This window comes from Leucoraja erinacea, chromosome 13 (assembly GCF_028641065.1).
Source record: "Leucoraja erinacea ecotype New England chromosome 13, Leri_hhj_1, whole genome shotgun sequence".
NCBI classification, from domain to species: domain Eukaryota; kingdom Metazoa; phylum Chordata; class Chondrichthyes; order Rajiformes; family Rajidae; genus Leucoraja; species Leucoraja erinaceus.
Genome location: NC_073389.1, coordinates 5,140,524 through 5,159,732, shown reverse-complemented (window position 1 = coordinate 5,159,732; position 19,209 = coordinate 5,140,524). Strand labels below are relative to the sequence as shown.

General features: G+C 42.9%; 1 protein-coding gene across 1 annotated transcript; it reads right to left on the bottom strand.

The window, feature by feature from the left end:
- Nucleotides 1-3,549: 3,549 nt before the first annotated feature.
- On the bottom strand, nucleotides 3,550-18,018 carry LOC129703100 (ATPase MORC2-like). Its single transcript, XM_055645297.1, has 7 exons — nucleotides 17,954-18,018; nucleotides 17,811-17,864; nucleotides 12,866-12,900; nucleotides 11,382-11,450; nucleotides 9,499-9,589; nucleotides 5,686-5,794; nucleotides 3,550-3,965 (listed from the first exon to the last, which is right to left on the bottom strand). The coding sequence occupies exons 1-7, from the start codon at nucleotides 18,016-18,018 to the stop codon at nucleotides 3,777-3,779; spliced, it is 612 nt and encodes a 203-aa protein (XP_055501272.1). The 3' UTR covers nucleotides 3,550-3,776.
- Nucleotides 18,019-19,209: the final 1,191 nt, after the last annotated feature.

Below are 19,209 nucleotides of genomic sequence, written 5' to 3'. Positions count from 1 at the left end.
AGAATAATTGTAGCATGTGCCTTTCTTTAAGATGTGCAGACTATATTTCAAAGTGACAAATGGTTATCTAACTTTAGACTTTGAAGATAAAATTAACCTAATGAATGTATAGCTGGAGGAATCATTTTTTTAATTTTTCAATCTAAATCAAAAACTGTATCCAACCCCCTAATGATTTATTGGACAATATATATTTCATTTGACCTTAAGAATATAGAACTGTACAGCACAGGAACAGCCCACAATGTCCGTGCCAAACATGTTGCCAAATTACATTAATCTCCTCTGCCTGCATGTGATCCATATCCCTCCATTCCCTGCAAAGACCGACGTGGAATGTTACACACTTGATGGTAGCCTTCCTTGCTTACTGGGAGTCCAAGATATCCAAAACAGAGAATCTGTGATGTTTACCGATAGAATGAGTCATTGAAAGCATTAATCCCTACCTACTTTGACAGCAAGATCTGCTTCCTTTACTTCTCTCAAAGTACGTACTTTGAATCCTTTGGAAAAGTATGTGTACTTCCTACAGAGATAGTAATGAATGTCAATTTAAAATCAAGTCACGCTTTCAACAATCGTTGCTTCTAATTTTTTATGGATGTTAGTTCTAATGAAAGCCAACTCTGCAACATACAACCTACCTTTGCATCAATAACTCAGTACATTTCACCAGTGATGCAAATCTCAAAAAATACATAAGTATTGCTCGTTTCCAATTTCACATTCAATACTTTACAAATAGTTCCAGTAACAAATGTGTTTAATATGGCCATCAGAATATAGAAATACAACATATAAATAGAACTGTGGAAATTAAGGAAAGCTGACTTTAAAAAATAACTTTTTTTTCTCTGTTAGACTAGAAGAAAGTCATGAATGATCATCAGATTAAAACATCTCCTATTTCTCAGTGTGGGAAGGAGGTAAATTGTTCTTGAGAAATAATATGGTGTAGAATTTCAAAGAGGAGAATTTTAAAACAGGTGCAACATTTGGTCACGGGCAAATCGTTTTCTTACCTGGGTCTGTACAATGAGAAGATGAGAGGTTTAGCGCGAACCTTCTTCCCCTGGATATAAATCTTCATGTGTGGGTCAATGTACAATATTGCAGCATAGGCTCTGAACGAATAGTGTTCGGGCTGGCTGTGGAGGTACAATGAGGAAATAGCATCCAAACTTTGCTTTATGGTATTAAGTGTCATCAAAATCAGAAGGGTCAGTCTACCGTTAGAACAAGTATTGAACTTCAAATATCTTGGTGTTTGGCTCGATCCAACGCTTTCATTTACGAAACATAGTGAGACGATTACTAAAAAACTCAGCTGTAATCTAGCTATTCTTTACCGCCATATAAATTGTTTCACCTTTCAGATGAGAAAAAGAATTGTATCTCAACTACTACTACCAACACTGGATTATGCTGATATTGTCTATCAGAATACATTTGATACACATCTTCAACCTCTCAATGTAGTTTATAATAGTCTTTGCAGATTTATTTTAAGGTGTCCATATATAACTCACTGTTCTATGTACGAAACTCTAAACTGGTTATCCCCCCACGCTCGAAGATGCTACCACTGGTTCCAGTTCATCTTTAAATGCATCCACCTCAATTACCCTTCTTATTTAAAACAAGACCTATTACCATACACACCCTCATATTCACTAAGACATATTCAGCAACCCTTCTTTTTCATTCCAAGAACTAACAAAGAAATTGGGAGACGTGCATTTAAATTCAAAGCTCCTTCTGACTGGAACACTCTGCCTAGTACCATAAGAACTATTAGCTCATTTCGTCTATTTAAAAATATACTTTTACCCTTCCTTATAAAACCATGTACCTGTTTCTAGTATTAGAGTCTTCAAGCTCCTTTATCTAGCTTGCTCTGTGTGTGATCATTTGCGCTGTAACATATAACTGTTATTATTATTGGATATGTAAAGTCAATTAACAATTGTTATAAACTATAACAAGTGGGGATGGAGGGGTTATGGGATTGGTGTGTGGGTAGGTGGGTCAATGAGAGCCTTTATGTATGTTATGTCTTGTGCTGTATGTTTTATGTTGGACCCCCTTGAAAACAAGATGACTGTCCATCTCAAGGGGTTATCCATGAATAAACTTGTTTCAAACTTGTTTCAAACCAGTTGAAATATGGTGTAAGAAAGAACTGCAGATGCCGGTTTAAATCGAAGGTAGACACAAAATGCTGGAGTAACTCAGCAGGACAAGCAGCATCTCTGGAGAGAAGGAATGGGTGACGGTTCCGGTCGAGACGCTTCTTGAGACGTGGTGCTTTTCAATCGACATTCATAAAGAATCTACTGAAGACGGTAGAGATTTATTTATGCCATCGTAAATAAACGTGTAAAATTTGGAGAAAAACTGAGTTGCACTTTAGTATATTTACACCAATGTTACAACCCTAACATTATGCAATAAAGGAATATTTTTGCTCAATAATAACACCGAAACCTGATGATATTTCCATGGTGATGTATCAAGAAAGCAATTAAGGCAAGCCTTCTAGAGACCCAAACAAACAACTGGAAAATCTCCAGTGATATCCCACAGATTACTTGCACAAACCCATTCTATCCGGTCTGAAGAAGGTTCCTAACCTGAAACGTCACCTATTCACCATCTCCAGTGATGCTGCCTAACCCGCTGATTTACTCCAGCAATTTGTGTCTTTCCATTCCATCCAAGTATGATCTGGAATTAGAGTCAGTAATGACATGACTCCAGTCTTACCTGTCACTTAATAGAAACTTACATTCCATTTCTCACCATTCCTGTCAGCAACAGATCGGACGGGTCTGATACAACATCCAGTTCTGGTTCTCCATCATCATTCAGCTTTACGTTGTAGATAATTACTAGAGTGCCTGCTGAGCAATCACAAATAATGCTTTATCTTGTGTGAAGATTGCTCGGCATAATGCAGATGTGTCAGATGTGCTGGAGAAATGTGGAGATGTGCGGTAAACGCATTTCAATCCGGCAATGTTCAAAACTTGTGGACTTTGCTGTAATGACCAGTGGGATTAATAATTCTAAGTGGCTTCAGGACACTATGTCATAATTCGTTTGATTTTCATAAAAATTATATCTCAAAAATAAAAACACCACCATTGATGTATACCACCCAGAATATTTATTTAAATAGTTATAACAGACCTTTCACATTCAAAGAACAATTTACCGATTTTCCAACCTACCTCAGTATGGCCATGCATTTTTTATCTGCTCTTTCTCTGTATTTATAATACTATATTCTGCATGCTCTTTATTTTTTCATGTGCACTACCTGATGCACTTGGGTTTGGTGCGATTTTCATTTTTCATTTTATACATAAAATGTTTTTCATTTTATCTTGACGCATGCGACAATAATAAACCAATAATTATTAGACGATCATCAAATATTCAGGCAACTGAATCATCCTACCACAGCCAGCGTGCAGTGCTGAAATACTATCTACCTCTTTGTCGGACTTTGCTGGCTTTACCTTGCACTAAACGTTATTCCCTTATCATGTATCTTTTCACTGTAAATGGCTCGATTGTAATCATGTATTGTCTTTCTGCAGACTGGATGCCATGCAACAAAAGCTTTTCACTGTACCTCGGTACACGTGACAAAAAAAAACTATTCAGTTGATCTTCTGAAGTAATCTGGGTTTTATTTTACATGGTGAACTTTCTGAGTTGTTTCACAGAGCGGATTCATTAATGTATGAGCATCATTAAATAAATCGCTACCCATTTCTTTTATTGCATCTCTTACCGCTTGATCCTGTAATTTTATGAAACTGTTGCATGACATCGAACTCGGTGCTGAATGGGGAATATTTATAAATTAGTGCCATTTCAAGGGTAAACGTCTGGTCATCAGTTTTTATGGATTCCTGAGTTGAAACAAACCATGATGGCACTGGTACAATAACCTGGGGAACAAAACCAAGACCTAAGCTTTAGATATGTTTTAAAAATCAAGAACCTGAATGCCAGCGTTGTAAACATGCTTCATATTTCACTGTTGCAGAAATAACACCATGGAAACAGGCCCTTTGGCCCAACTCATTCATACTGGCCCAGGTGCCCCAATCCAAGCAAGTCCCATATTCCTCTGAAACTTTCCTATGCATAAACAGTGCCCTCAAGCCACTCTCTGTCCTTTATAGAAACATAGAAATTAGGTGCAGGAGTAGGCCATTCGGCCCTTCGAGCCTGCACCGCCATTCAATATGATCATGGCTGATCATTCAACTCAGTATCCCGTACCTGCCTTCTCTCCATACCCCCTGATCCCCTTAGCACAAGGGCCACATCTAACTCCCTCTTAAATATAGCCAATGAACTGGCCTCAACTACCTTCTGTGGCAGAGAGTTCCAGAGATTCACCACTCTCTGTGTGAAAAAAGTTCTTCTCATCTCGGTTTTAAAGGATTTCCCCCTTATCCTTAAGCTGTGATCCCTTGTCCTGGACTTCCCTAACATCGGGAACAATCTTCCTGCATCTAGCCTGTCCAACCCCTTAAGAATTTTGTAAGTTTCTATAAGATCCCCTCTCAATCTCCTAAATTCTAGAGAGTATAAACCAAGTCTATCCAGACAGGATGTCAGGACTGACTATAAGACAGTCCTGACATCCCAGGAATCAGTCTGGTGAACCGTCTCTGCACTCCCTCTATGGCAATAATGTCCTTCCTCAGATTTGGAGACCAAAACTGTACGCAATACTCCAGGTGTGGTCTCACCAAGACCCTGTACAACTGCAGTAGAACCTCCCTGCTTCTATACTCAAATCCTTTTGCAATGAAAGCTAACATATCATTCGCTCTCTTTACTGCCTGCTGCACCTGCATGCCTACCTTCAATGACTGGTGTACCATGACACCCAGGTCTCGCTGCATCTCCCCCTTTCCCAATCGGCCACCATTTAGATAATAGTCTGCTTTCCCGTTTTTGCCACCAAAATGGATAACCTCACATTTATCCACATTATACTGCATCTGCCAAACATTTGCCCACTCACCCAGCCTATCCAAGTCACTTTGCAGTCTCCTAGCATCCTCCTCACAGCTAACACTGCCCCCCCCAGCTTAGTGTCATCCGCAAACTTGGAGATATTGCCTTCTCTTCCTCCCTGGGTTTGTAGTAGACCTAATCTCGCCTAGAGGGAACATGGACAGAGTTCCCCTGTTCCTCACCTTTCACCCCACCAGCCTCCACATCCCACACATCATTCTCTGACATTTCCGCCACTTCCAATGTGATCCCACCACCAGTAACATCTTCCCATCTGCATTCCTTGTGTCGACTTCCTCGAGGAAAGCCATCATTTGGAGCTAGCAGTTCTATTTATAGAAAAGTCCAGCACAAGAACAGGCCATTCGGCCCACAATATCTGTGCTGAACATGATGCCTAGACCAACTCATCTGCCTGCACACGCTCCATATCCCTCCATTCCTTGCATGTCCACGTGCCTATCCAAAGGCCTCTTAAATTCCACCATTGTATCTGTCTCAACCACCACCCCCAGCAGCAAGTTCCAGGCACTCACCACTGTGTACACAAAAACTTGATTTAACTTGCACCCAGGTTGAATCTCTTGCTGAAAAAGTAAGTCAAATTATGTGATATTAAAGTTCTCTTTCCTGTACCTCATCAATACCTTCTTTCTCATAAAACGTTCGAGATAACAGGATGCAGGTCATGGTATTGGTTTTCTTGGTGAACAGAATGAAGTCCATACCTATTCTCATTGCCCCTCTACAAGGAAGAAGCAGCAGTTAGATATGTGTGTCATTACATTTACAGGCCTGTGAAGCTGCAGCAAGTAAGAGTGTCATTGTTTCATTACCAGTACATTTAGCAATTAAACTCTCTTGACTGTCGAGATCTAAAGTGTTGAATATTACGATCCACAAAGTATTAGCTTCCCAGAATACAGACTATAAACCAGATCACAGAATATGTACAACTTGCTAACCCAGTTATTCATGACGTCACGAAGATAGACACAAAAAGCTGGAGTATCTCAGCGGGACAGGCAGCATCTCTGGATGAAAGGAATGGGTGACTTTTCATGGCGAGACCCTTCTTCAGACAGAATCACCATCAGCCATGATCATATTGAATGGCGGTGTAGGCTCGAAGGGCCGAATGGCCTACTCCTGCACCTATTTTCTATGTTTCTAATCTCTCCACAAACTGTAGGCTGCACTAGTCTAGTCTTGACAAGTATGTACAAGAGTAAATGGTAGAAGTTTAACATAAATAGTGAATCTTCTTCTTCTTCTTGCCTATGACATGCACAGCCTAGAGTTGAAATAGTGAATTACATGTTGCAATGCGATTGAAATTAAAAATGGATTTCCAATATTTGTACTGGGAATTATTGAATACAATGGGACAAATAATAACATCTTGAATACTGGTTTAGGTGTAGGTTTGTCACGTGCATTGAGGTACAGTGAAGAGCTTTGTTCGGAAAAAAGAGGGAGATCTACAATAATTATAGGCAGCATGAAGTAAATGAGGTGCTTGAGGAGTATAAGGAATGTAAAAAGAATCTTAAGAAAGAAATTAGAAAAGCTAAAAGAAGATGAGGTTGCTTTGGCAAGTAAAGTGAAAGTAAATCCAAAGGGTTTCTACAGCTATATTAATAGCAAAAGGATAACGAGGGATAAAATTGGTCCATTGGAGAGACAGAGTGGACAGCTATCTGCAGATTATGTAAGGTAAGGGAAACTAGTAGAGTAGCTATGGATACTATGAGGTTCAAAGTAAAAGAAGTACTGACACTTTTGAAAAATATAAAAGTGGATAAGTCTCCAGGTCCTGACAGGATATTCCCTAGGACATTGAGGGAAGTTAGTGTAGAAATAGCTATGACAGAAATATTTCAAATGTCATTAGAAATGGGAATAGTCCCCGAGGATTGGCGTACTGTGCATGTTGTTCCATTGTTTAAAAATGTGTTCTAAGAGTAAACCTAGCAATTATAGACCTGTTAGTTTGACTTCAGTGGTGGGCAAATTAATGGAAAAGATACTTAGAGATAATATATATAAGCATCTGGATAAAAACAGGGTCTGATTAGGAACAGTCAACATGGATTTGTGACTGGAAGGTCATGTTTGACTAATCTTGAATTTTTTGAAGAGGTTATTAGGGAAATTGACGAGGGTAAAGCAGTGGATGTTGTATATATGGACTTTAGTAAGGCCTTTGACAAGGTTCCTCATGGAAGGTTGGTTAAGAAGGTTCAACTGTTAGGTATAAATGCAGGAATAGCAAGATGGATTCAACAGTGGCTGAATGGGAGAAGCCAGAGGGTAATGGTGGATGGCTGTTTATCGGGTTGGAGGCAGGTGACTAGTGGGGTGCCTCAGGGATCTGTGTTGGGTCCTTTGTTCTATGTCATGTACATCAATGATCTGGATGAAGGTGTGGTAAATTGGATTAGTAAGTATGCAGATGATACCAAGATAGGGGGTGTTGTGGATAATGAAGAGGATTTCGAAAGTCTACAGAGTGATTTAGGCCATTTGGAAAAATGGGCTGAATGATGGCAGATGGAGTTTAATGCTGATAAATGTGAGGTGCTACACCTTGGCAGGACAAATCAAAATAGGACGTACATGGTAAATGGTAGGGAATTGAAGAATACAGTTGAACAGAGGGATCTGGGTATAAACCGTGCATAGTTCCTTGAAGGTGGAATCTCATATAGATAGGGTGGTAAAGAAAGCTTTTGGTATGCTAGCCTTTATAAATCAGAGCATTGAGTATAGAAGCTGGGATGTAATGGTTTAAAATTGTACAAGGCATTGGTGAGACCAAATCTGGAGTATGGTGTACAATTTTGGTCGCCCAATTATAGGAAGGATGTCAACAAAATAGAGAGAGTACAGAGGAGATTTACTAGAATGTTGCCTGGGTTTCAACAACTAAGTTACAGAGATAGGTTGAATAAGTTAGGTCTTTATTCTCTGGAGCGCAGAAGGTTAAGGGGGGACTTGATAGAGGTCTTTAAAATGATGAGAGGGATAGACAGAGTTGATGTGGACAAGCTTTTCCCTTTGAGAATAGGGAAGATTCAAACAAGAGGACATGACTTCAGAATTAAGGGACAGAAGTTTAGGGGTAACATGAGGGGGAACTTCTTTACTCAGAGAGTGGTAGCGGTGTGGAATGAGCTTCCAGTGGAAGTGGTGGAGGCAGGTTTGTTGGTATCATTTAAAAATAAATTGGATAGGCATATGGATGAGAAGGGAATGGAGGGTTATGGTATGAGTGCAGGCAGGTGGGACTAAGGGAAAAAAAAGATGTTCGGCATGGACTTGTAGGGCCGAGATGGCCTGTTTCCGTGCTGTAATTGTTATATGGTTATATGGTTTATATGGTTTTGCATGCTATCCATCAGGTCAGATAATACTATACATAAATACTATCGAGTGAAACTCAAGTACAATACGGGCAACTGTTTTACTCGGAGGGTAGTCTGTATCTGGAACGAGCTGCCAAGGGAAGCTGCCGAAGTGGATATACAGTAATTATAACATTTTAAAAACATTTGGGCAGATATGTGGATAGGGAGGGTTTAGATGGATATGGGTCAAATGCAGGCAAATGGGACTAGCCCAGTATGCCAACTTGGTCAGCATGGACAAGATGGGCTGAAGGGCCTGTTTCAGTGCTGTACAGTTCCATGGCTTTATGATACAACATAATCCAGCCACCATTAAACCTGCAGAGGGTGTATTCTCTTTAACTGGGATGATTGAGTTAGATTTATAAAAAAGATCCATCGAATGCAAGGAATAATTAAAGTACATAGATCATTGTAGCTGGCAGTGGTGCTGTCGGCGAGCTGTACCCATTCCTGGGGTAGGGGAGGAGATGGGTTTGGGTGAACACGAGATTCCTCAATTAAGGTGAATTTCGACAATGAAGGTTTGGAAAACAAGTTTCATGTAGTTCTCTCAGTGATCAGCTATGGCTTCCACTGGCTTGACCCATTCCCTGCCTGTCAAGGATGCTGCCATTCCCTTGAGCTCAGCTGGAATCTCTCCCTCCCAAATCAGGCAACTCCATTTACTATATTTAACCCATGCACCTCTTGAAGGAAATGCCTCCTCTTTTATCATTCCAAAGTATATTCTGTATATTCTGGGGCAGTCGTGTTTCTAGACTATCTCACCTTCCAACCTTCATCAGTCTGAAGAAGGGTCTGGACCCGAATCGTCACCTATTCCTTCGCTCCATAGAAGCTGCCTCACCCGCTGAGTTTCCCCAGCATTTTTGTCTACCTTCCTGCCTAAATGCATCCTTTTTACAACCTCAGGATCAGCAGTTCAAAACCATCAAGTTTCCCTATCAACACTGTCTCTAGTTCCTGCCCCTAAAGCTCACCGAGCAAAACTATCTCCCTGTGAAGGACTAAGAAGAAAGATGCCCCAGAAACTCACGACTTCAATCCATTTCCATACTGTCCACTGAATGGATGATCTGATGTCCTCTTCGAAGATTTCCCCAAATGAATAACATCAGCTGCTTCATCTACAAAGTGCAGAACAAATATTGAAGTTCAATGTGTTTAAATCCAATAAATACTTTATATGAAGGTACAAGTTCTATATTTTTTATTTCAATAACATGTTTTATTTTTAAGCACTAGTGATGCAATCTCTCTGCATAGACATTCCACCTTCAATTCATTTTCATATAGTATCTATTTTGGACAGGTACATGGATTGGAAAGGTTAAGAGGGATATGGCCAAATGCAGGGAGGTGGGACTACTGTAGGTGGGGCATCTTGGTTGCCATATCCAGTTGGGCTGAAGGGCCCATTTCTGTACTATATTTGGTTTTAGTTTAGTTTAGCGATACGGCGTGGAAACAGGCCCTTCGGCCCACTGGGTCTGCGCTGACCAGCGATCCCCGCACATTAACACAGTCCTACACCCACTAGGGACAATTTTTACATTTACCAAGCCAATTAACCTACAAACCTGTACGTCTTTGGAATGTGAGAGGAAACCGAAGATCTCTGAGAAAACCCGCACAGGTCACGTGGGGAACGTACAAACTCTGTACAGACAGCACCCGTAGTCGGGATCGAACTCGGGTCTCTGGCGCTGCATTCGCTGTAAGGCAGCAACTCTACCGCTGCTCCACCGTGACCACCCTATGTGTCTCTATGACTATCTGAAAGCCATTCATGGATCCCCCTTCAACTAAGTGCCCAAGAAACTTTGAGAGGTCCCCCAGGGTAGGGGCTCAAGAACCAGAGGGCATAGGTTTAAGGTAGAGAGGAAAGATTCAATAGGAACCTGAGGGACATGGATGAGTCGGGCCTGTGTTGTATAACTCCACAGTGGAAAGGCAGCAATATTACTTGCTGAATGAGCAAGTGAAGACTGGTTCCCATTGTTACACCTCTGTAACATCACCGAGATCTCTTGCTTCAATGATCCAGGATTAGCACACATTAAATAAATATAAGAACTATTAATGCTAATTCCAAAATAACTTTGATAATTCTCTTTTCAGTTACTAGAGTTATAGAATCACACTGCTCGGAAACAGGCCCTTCGGCCCAACTTGCCCATGCCGACCAAGGTGCCCCATCTACGCTAATCCCACCCATTCGCGTTTGGCCCAAATCGCTCTAAACCTTTCCTACCCATAGCTTTAGGTTTTTATGTCGTTATATGAGTGCAGGGTTTCCATTTGTGCTTTGCTCCACATCCAGAGTATGCCAGGTGACCAAAGCCACAATGACAATCATGACACCATCAGCGGAGATGTCCATGGTTTGTAGCGGTGGGGCAGTGGTGCAGCAGCGGTGGAGCAGGGATGGAGCAACCGTGCAGCAGCAGTGGTGGGTCAGTAATGGGGCAGCAGCAGTGGGGCAGCAATGGTGGGTCAGCAGTTATGGGGCAGAGGTGCAGCAGTTATGGGGCACAGCAGCAGCTATGGCGCAGAGGTGCAGCAGCGGTGGAGCAGTGGTACAGCAGTGGTGGGGTAGCGGTGGAGGACACCAACGGCCACGCTAGGCCAGGTCAACTCTGCAACGCTGCCAGGACAACAGGCCTTCATGGCTGAGAACCCCGCACTTACAAACTGGGACTTGTAAATGGTGCCAAATCTGTTAACTGTATACTGTCTCAGAGCACAACTGCTACACCCTTGTACTGTATCTGAGATGCTTATCTAAGATGTATCTTATGTTTAGTGATACTTGTACTGAACTGTACAGCAATGAATTACACTGTACCTCGTAACATGTGGCAAATAAAATGCCACTGAACCATGAACACTGAGGCAACGGGTCTTAAATGTACTTACCAGGGTCCATGCCGACTCCGTCATCCAGAAAACACAACATTACGCCCCCTGTCCCTTGTTCGTTCTCTTCTGTAATTATGAATCAAATTAATACTCGGTTACACAACTTCCCACTTCCACATTTCCCCAAGGTGCCGTTACAATCACTCACTGCATTGTGAAACTTTATACCAAGTGCAATATGCAACAGAATACAAAGTACAACTCCTAAGTGTGATCTGGCCCTTTGCATGCCGTGCCATTCCGACTTTGCTTCTGCAACAGCGCTTAAATGTACAAAACGCTAAAATACTGAACACCTTGATACATCCCGGAAGATAAAAAGGTGAAATATAAATCCTTTTTTTCTTCACCCCAAACTCGAGACAACATCCCTCCCCAGCCCAATGGTCGGTGGCCATGAAATGATGTAAACAAAACCATGGGAAAGCTTTACCCTCTGACCTCCTCGTCCTAATCCACTGCTGGACATTGAGAGAGACAGTGGACACCCCTCAAACAACGGCAGGGATATCACCCCAGGGGGCCCCATGAATGACCAGGATGTTTTGCCCAAAGACCCTTGCTCGCACTATTGAGTAGAACACTGTTGAATGCACAGTCTGGAAAAAGTGAATATCACAACTGACTGACATTTTCTGCAGATTATTTTAATGAGTTTTGACATTCAGCATGAAAGCAGACCCTTCGGCCCTCCGAGTCCTCTCCGACCATCAATCACCCATTCACAGTAGCTCTGTGTTGTCCCACTTTCTCATCTATTCCCTATACACTAAGGGGCATTTTACAGAGGCCAAATAATCTACAAACCCACACGTGTTAGGAAGGGGAAACTGGAGCACCTGGTGTAAGCTCATGCTAATGGAATGTATAACACCATGCTCGCCAGTTTCATTTTGCAAGCACATGATATCACCTATCCATGGTCTCCAGAGATGTTGCCTGACCTGCTGAGTTACTCCAGCACTTTGAGCCTTTCAATAATATTACACTGTGGCGGCTCCCAGACCAAAATGGAACAATGAGCCCGTATAACATCTAAAGACCCTAGAGCACCAAGGTAATTTAGAAATCCAGGATTACAACAACTATTTCATTTTCCATTTTTTATCCAAACAGATTTAGCACACACAGATCTGACGTATTTACAAGGATACTCATTTCTGTAATGGAGTTTTGGTATAAATTTCATGGCCTGACACTCCGCTGCTGTTGCAACTCACCCGTGTAAATGCTCAGTTGTGTAAATGTCACAACCAACTCGTGTAATTGCTCAGGTGTGTAAACTCACCTATGTACATGCTCGGTTGTGTAAATGTTACAAACAACTCAAGTACATGCTCAGTTGTGTAAATGTCACAACTCACCTGTGTAAATGTTCAGTTGTGTAAATGTTGTGTAAACTCACCCATGTACACGATCGGTTGTGTAAATGTCACGAACAACTTGTGTAATTGCTCAGTTGTGTAAATGTCTCAACTCACCTGTGTAAATGCTCAGGTGCGTTGCTCTGGCATCCCTGCAAATACACAAATTGTTTCCATTTATATCTTTTTCAATTTTTATTTACAAAGCAAGAAATATTCAAATACAAGATTGATTTCACAAGTTTACAAGTTAATGGAGTAGAATTAGGCCATTCGGCCCATCAAGTCCACTCCTCCATTCAATCATGGCTGATCTTTGCCTCCTGATCCTATTTTCCAGCCTTCTCGCCACCTGTACTAAAAATATCCACAGGCTTGGCTTCCACAGCCCACTGTGGTAATGAGGTTCACAGATTGACTGCCCTCTGATTAAAGAAGTTCCTCGCCTCCTTTCTAAAAGAGCGCCCTTTAATTCTGAGGCTATGACCTCTGGTCCTAGACTCTCTCACCAGTGGAAATATCCTTGCCCCATCCACTCTATCTATGCCTTTCATTATTCTGTAATTTTCAATGAGTTCCCCCTCAATCTTCTAAACACCAGTGAGTAGAGGCCCAGTGCTGTCAAATGCTCATCATATGTTAACCCACTCATTCCTGGGATCTTTCTTGTAAACCTCCTCCGGACCCTCTCCCGAGCCAGCACATCCTTCCTCAGATATGGGACCCAAATTTGCTCACAGTACTCCAAATGCGGCCTGACTAGCACCTTATAGAGCCTCAGCATCACATCTCTGTTTCTGTATTCCAGTCCTCTTGATATAAATGATAGCATTCAATTTGCTTTCCTTACTACCGATTCGACTTGCAAATTTACTTTTTGGGAGTCTTGCACAAGCACTCCCAAGTCCCATTGCACCTCCGATTTCCGGATTCTCTCTCCATTTAGAAAATAATCTATGCCTTTATTGTTATTACCAATATGCATGACCCTGCACTTTGCTATACTGAGTTTCATCTGCCACTTCCCTGCCCACTCTGCTAATCTGTCCAAGTCCTTCTGCAGAGTCCTTGCTTCCTCTACGCTGCCTGCCCCTCCACCTATCTTAACATCATCTACAAACTTGGCCACAAAGTCTTCAATCCCCTTATCCAAATCATTAATATACAACATGAAGAGAAGCAGCTCCAGCACTGATCCTTGAGGAACTCCAATGGTCACTGGCAGCCAAAGGCCTTTTATTCACACTTTTTCACACAGAGAGTGGTGAATCTCTGGAACTCTCTGCCACAGAGGGTAGTTGAGGCCAGTTCATTGGCTATATTTAAGAAGGAGTTAGATGTGGCCCTTGTGGCTAAGGCGATCAGAGGGTATGGAGAGAAGGCAGGTACGGGATACTGAGTTGGATGATCAGCCATGATCATATTGAATGGCGGTGCAGGCTCGAAGGGCCGAATGGCCTACTCCTGCACCTAATTTCTATGTTTCTATTGCAACTCTTTGCCTTCTGCCATCCAGCCAACCCGCTGTCCATGCTCAGTAGTAGGCCCCCTTCGGTCATGACTGACCATGCATCCTAGTTTGCAGGTGATGTGTGGTCGGATGCAAGCCTGGGCGATGTCATATGGAGGACAGGCCACGTCGCTGATCGATCCAAAGGAACAGCAGGGTCGTTACAGTTTGGCACCAGCGCCGTTGCAGGAGCTGCCAGAGCGAGGTTGTAGACAACGACAAACTGCCTTAGGGGCTCCGACTCCGGATTTTCTTGAGATTTACTCCAGGAGCCTTTTCCATGACTGGATATGGCCACAAGGCAGTGGACGTTTTAAATCAGAGTTTTCCCTCTCCTAGATGGACTGCCTTCCCAGGCTGACGAGTCCCATCTGCCTGAGACTCGTGGGGGCGGGAGCGTCTACCTTCCCATACAGGTCTATAGCACCTGCCCACTGCCCAGATGCTACCATCCCCAACCCTAAACTCTAACCCTACGCTAACCAAAACATGCCACTGCCCACTGCTATCCATGCTAGTATCTTCCCTTTAACACCATGGGCCTCTCATCTTGCCTTGCAGCCTGACATTCAACAGTAGCTCTCTGGTAACTTTATATTCCGCAACAGAAATAGATGGGTGTCAGGTGGCGCAGCGGTAGAGTTGCTGCCTTACAGCGCCAGAGACCCAGGTTCGATCCTGACTACGGATGCTGACTGTACGGAGTTTGTAAGTTCTCCCTGTGACCACGTGGGTTTTCTCCAGGTGCTCCGGTTCCCTCCCACATCTCAAAGATGTACAGGTTTGTAGGCTAACTGGCTTTGGTAAAATAGTAAATTATCCCTAGGGCGTGTAGGATAGTGTTAGTGTGTGGGGATCACTGGTCATGCAGGCCCAGTGGACAGAAGAACCTGTTTCCGTGCTGTATCTCTACACTAAACTAAAAGAAGAGAAAGTTGAGTGCCATGTTTAGTGAACTGACAACTCCATCACAGCTGCTCTTGTGCGCTTTTCAAAACCAATGTTATCCCATAAGTAACACAACCAAAGTTTCCAGGCCTTCATCCCTGTCTGAAGAAGGGTTTCGGCCCGAAATGCTGCCTATTTCCTTCATTCCATAGATGCTGCCTCACCCGCTGAGTTTCTCCAGCATTCTTGTCTACCTTCGATTTTCCAGCATCTACAGTTCCTTCTTAAACACTTTATTCCTGCTGTATGACTCTACAAATCTGGAGGCTAAACATAATTTACTTGTAACTGCAAACTTCTGAGAAACTTAACATCATGCAACTCTCTTGACTGGATTTCAAACACCACATTAAATAATTGTTTTATGCACCAACAGTGCACTCCAGCTACAGTGTGTATCATCCACAAGATGTATTGTGGTTACTCAACTAGGCTCCCCCACCCAACCCTATCTCCCAACTCAACCACCAAGAAGAACAAGGACTGGTGCAGCCCAGAAACACTGAGCTGACTACTGAGCGGCCAAACCTCACCCCGTCCAGTGTGGACATTTATCACCAATCATTCATCATTGCCGAGTCTAAAGCTTGAGGCTCCCCACCCACTGACATCATTCTGGAACAGCTTTCACCCTAAGATTTCAATTTCACAACTGAAGTCACTGGGTGGCGCCCGTAATGGCCGCCTTGCCAACAGTCTGTCTTGTCCCTTCTCTTTTTTATTATTTTAACTGTCTTAAATGCTTGTTTCAATGTTGCTTGGTGTGTTTTATGTGGGGGGGGTGAGATCGGGGGAAACTTTATTCAGTCACTTACCTCAATGGAGATGCGATTTTTCTCCGTGTCGCATCTCCGTCCCCACTGCGGCCTAACAACGTGGAGTGGTGCAACCTTTCCTGGAGACCGGCCCGGCGCTTCAAGCCGCGGGTGCGGAGTGGACTTACCATCGTGGAGCGGGCGATCCTTTGCAGAGGAACGCCAGTTAAAGGGCTCCTACCGCGGGGCCAGTGGACTTTAACACCGTGAAGCCGCGGTCTCCAGTACGAAGAGACCGACTCGGGAGCTCCATGCCGTGGAGTGTTCCGATTCGTCCCGACGCCGGGGTTTCGATCATCCCGACGCGAGGGCTTGGACATCGGACCTTCGACAGCGGCGAACTGCGGAGGGTTCAAAGGTCCCGACCACGGGTGAACAAAGGAGGAAGATGACTGAAATGTATTGCCTTCCATCACAGTGAGGAATGTGGAATCCACTATAGTGGATGTTTATGTTAAATTTTATTTTATGCGGCTGTGTGTATAGTTGCTTTCACTTAGTATGGCTCTATGGTAACTCAAATTTCACTGCACCTTAATTGGTTAAGTGACAATAAACACAAACTTGAACTTGAATATAAATCTGAACTATCAATGAAGATTCTTTAAATATTAAATCAAAAACACAAATCCTTCAGCATTGACGGAACCTCGTTCAAAATTCATAATTATTAAACAAATTACGTTATCTGAAGTATATGATAAAGTAATGTGTTTAATAGTTATGAATTTTTAGTTTGAAGGGTCTTGACCCGAAATGTCACCTATTCCTTCTATCGAGAGTGGCTATCTGACCCGCTGAGTTACTCCAGCTTTGTGTGTCTATCTTAATTTACCTCTTGATTGATTGCAATGAAGAAAATCAGGTTTTATTCACCAGGTGTTGGAGTATAGATTGAAAGTTTTATTCAACACCTGGTGAATAAAACCTGATTTTATCAATTTGAAACTACTCAATTTCAACTAAAAAAAGCTGATTAGATTAACCCCATTTCCAGTTCTTGGTTCACACTCTACAAGGTGGTGGTACATCAAGTGTATATCAAGGTGTCTCTTCCAATATGATGTGGCTTTAGTTTCCACAACCCTTTGAGGCAGTCAATAACACGCCACCAACAATCTGAGTGGCAAAGTTCCACTTTGACTAATCTATTATCAATTCTACCTATTATCTGAAATCCATAATGTCCCTGTCCCTGTCCCATCTGCTCTGCTGGGTGAAATTGGTCCTTCATACATGCAATCTAGATCACATATAATTCTATACACCTCAATCAAAACTCACCTCAACCTGTTCCATTCTGAATAACCACAGCCTAGAGAATGTTGTCAACTTAAACATTATTTATCTACCCTTTTAATTACTTAAATTAATATTTGATATTAATTTCACCAGATTCTTACCAAAATGGGGTTGACAGGGAAAAATAAATCAGCCATGATCGAATGGTAGAGTTGATGTGCCAAATGCCTGATTCTGCTCCGATGTCTAATGATCTAACATCGAAGGTGGACAAAAATGCTGGAGAAATACAGCGGGTGAGGCAGCATCTATGGAGCGAAGGAATGACATTACTTCCTATGTCACTGCAGAACTTGGACTTTTTCTCAGTAACTGTAACACCACAATGCTGAACACCATATGCTGCACTCTGCTATTATTCTCTTTGCACTACTGTTGTGCTTGTGTAAGGTTTGATTGTTGTCACACAGAGAATTATTAGATTTGAGCAGACAAAACCTTTTCATGTATCTCGGTACACATGACAAATAATGAACCAATACAGTACCTTGCATTATCCACCAATTCTGCTAGTGCACCAAAGAGGAATTCATGAGTGGTTCTGTAAACAATGGTGTAATTAAAAAGTGATTCAAAAAATGACAAAAACACAAATATGTGGATAATTGTAAGTAATTCTGTGAAACTTACGAGTTTGCATGTAGATAGTCTGGGGTGAGCTGCGCTCGAGATAACTCGACATATCGGTCTGCCATTTTGAACCTCACCTTCTATCCTTCTTTGTACCTTCCAAAATTATATCAACAGCTAAAACCTACCAGCTCGGTTCTGGAAACAAATAGAAGACCTAAGATTAAAGAATTTTACAGATCCCACACCAATTTATCTTCTATTCCAAACTGGAGTCACAACATGCCAACTGGTCCATGAAGAGTCCATGCTTCTACCAAGTTGCCCAACACCTGCTGTGACTGGTTGATTCGGTCAAAAACTAGGAAGAAGTTAAATGCAGTGATAACCAGGTCACAGTTTCCCAATTGGAAAGGGAACAGAAGATGTTCATCAGATATTACCTGGGCTTGAGTTTAGAAAGAGGTTAGATACGCTGCGACTGTTTTCTTTGGAGTATAGGAGGCTGATCTTATTGAGGTGTTCAACATTGTGAAGGCATGGGTAAAGCAAACCCTCACATTCTAAAACTAAAGGGCGCAGGCTTAAGGCAAGAGTGGAGAGAGTTAAGAAGGATCTCAGGGGCACATTTTTGTTTGAGGGTAGTCTGCATCTGGATCGAGCTGCCAGATGGATTGGGAGCTATAGAAGTGGATACAATTACAGTTTAAAAGACATTTAGACATGTGGATAGGAGAGGTTTAGAGGCATGTGGGACAAATGCAGGCAAAGGGGTCTGGTGCAGTGCGCCAACTTAATCAGGGTGAACAAGGTGGGCTGAAGGGCCCGTTTCTGTGCTGTACAGCCCTGGGACTCTCTGGGCATAAACTCTGGTCATGGTAATGAGGAGTTCCAGCAATGCTAGGTGCTCCCCCATCTACTCTTTGCTTGAGGCAGCGGCTCCACATGGACTCCTGCTGCATAGGTGCACTGCACAACACACCTGGACAGGTGCATGCATCGGTGCACTGCACAACACACCTGGACAGGTGCCCCACTCCTGCTGCATCGGTGCACTGCACAACACACCTGGACAGGTGCCCCACTCCTGCTGCATCGGTGCACTGCACAACACACCTGGACAGGTGCCCCACTCCTGCTGCAACACACCTGGACAGGTGCCCCACTCCTGCTGCATCGGTGCACTGCACAACACACCTGGACAGGTGCCCCACTCCTGCACAAGCACCTGAACAGGAGCGGGAGCCGCACTGACTGCAGGAGAGAAGGAACGTCCCACCTGAATCCTCGGTGACCAGCGACGCCCACCCGCTCCC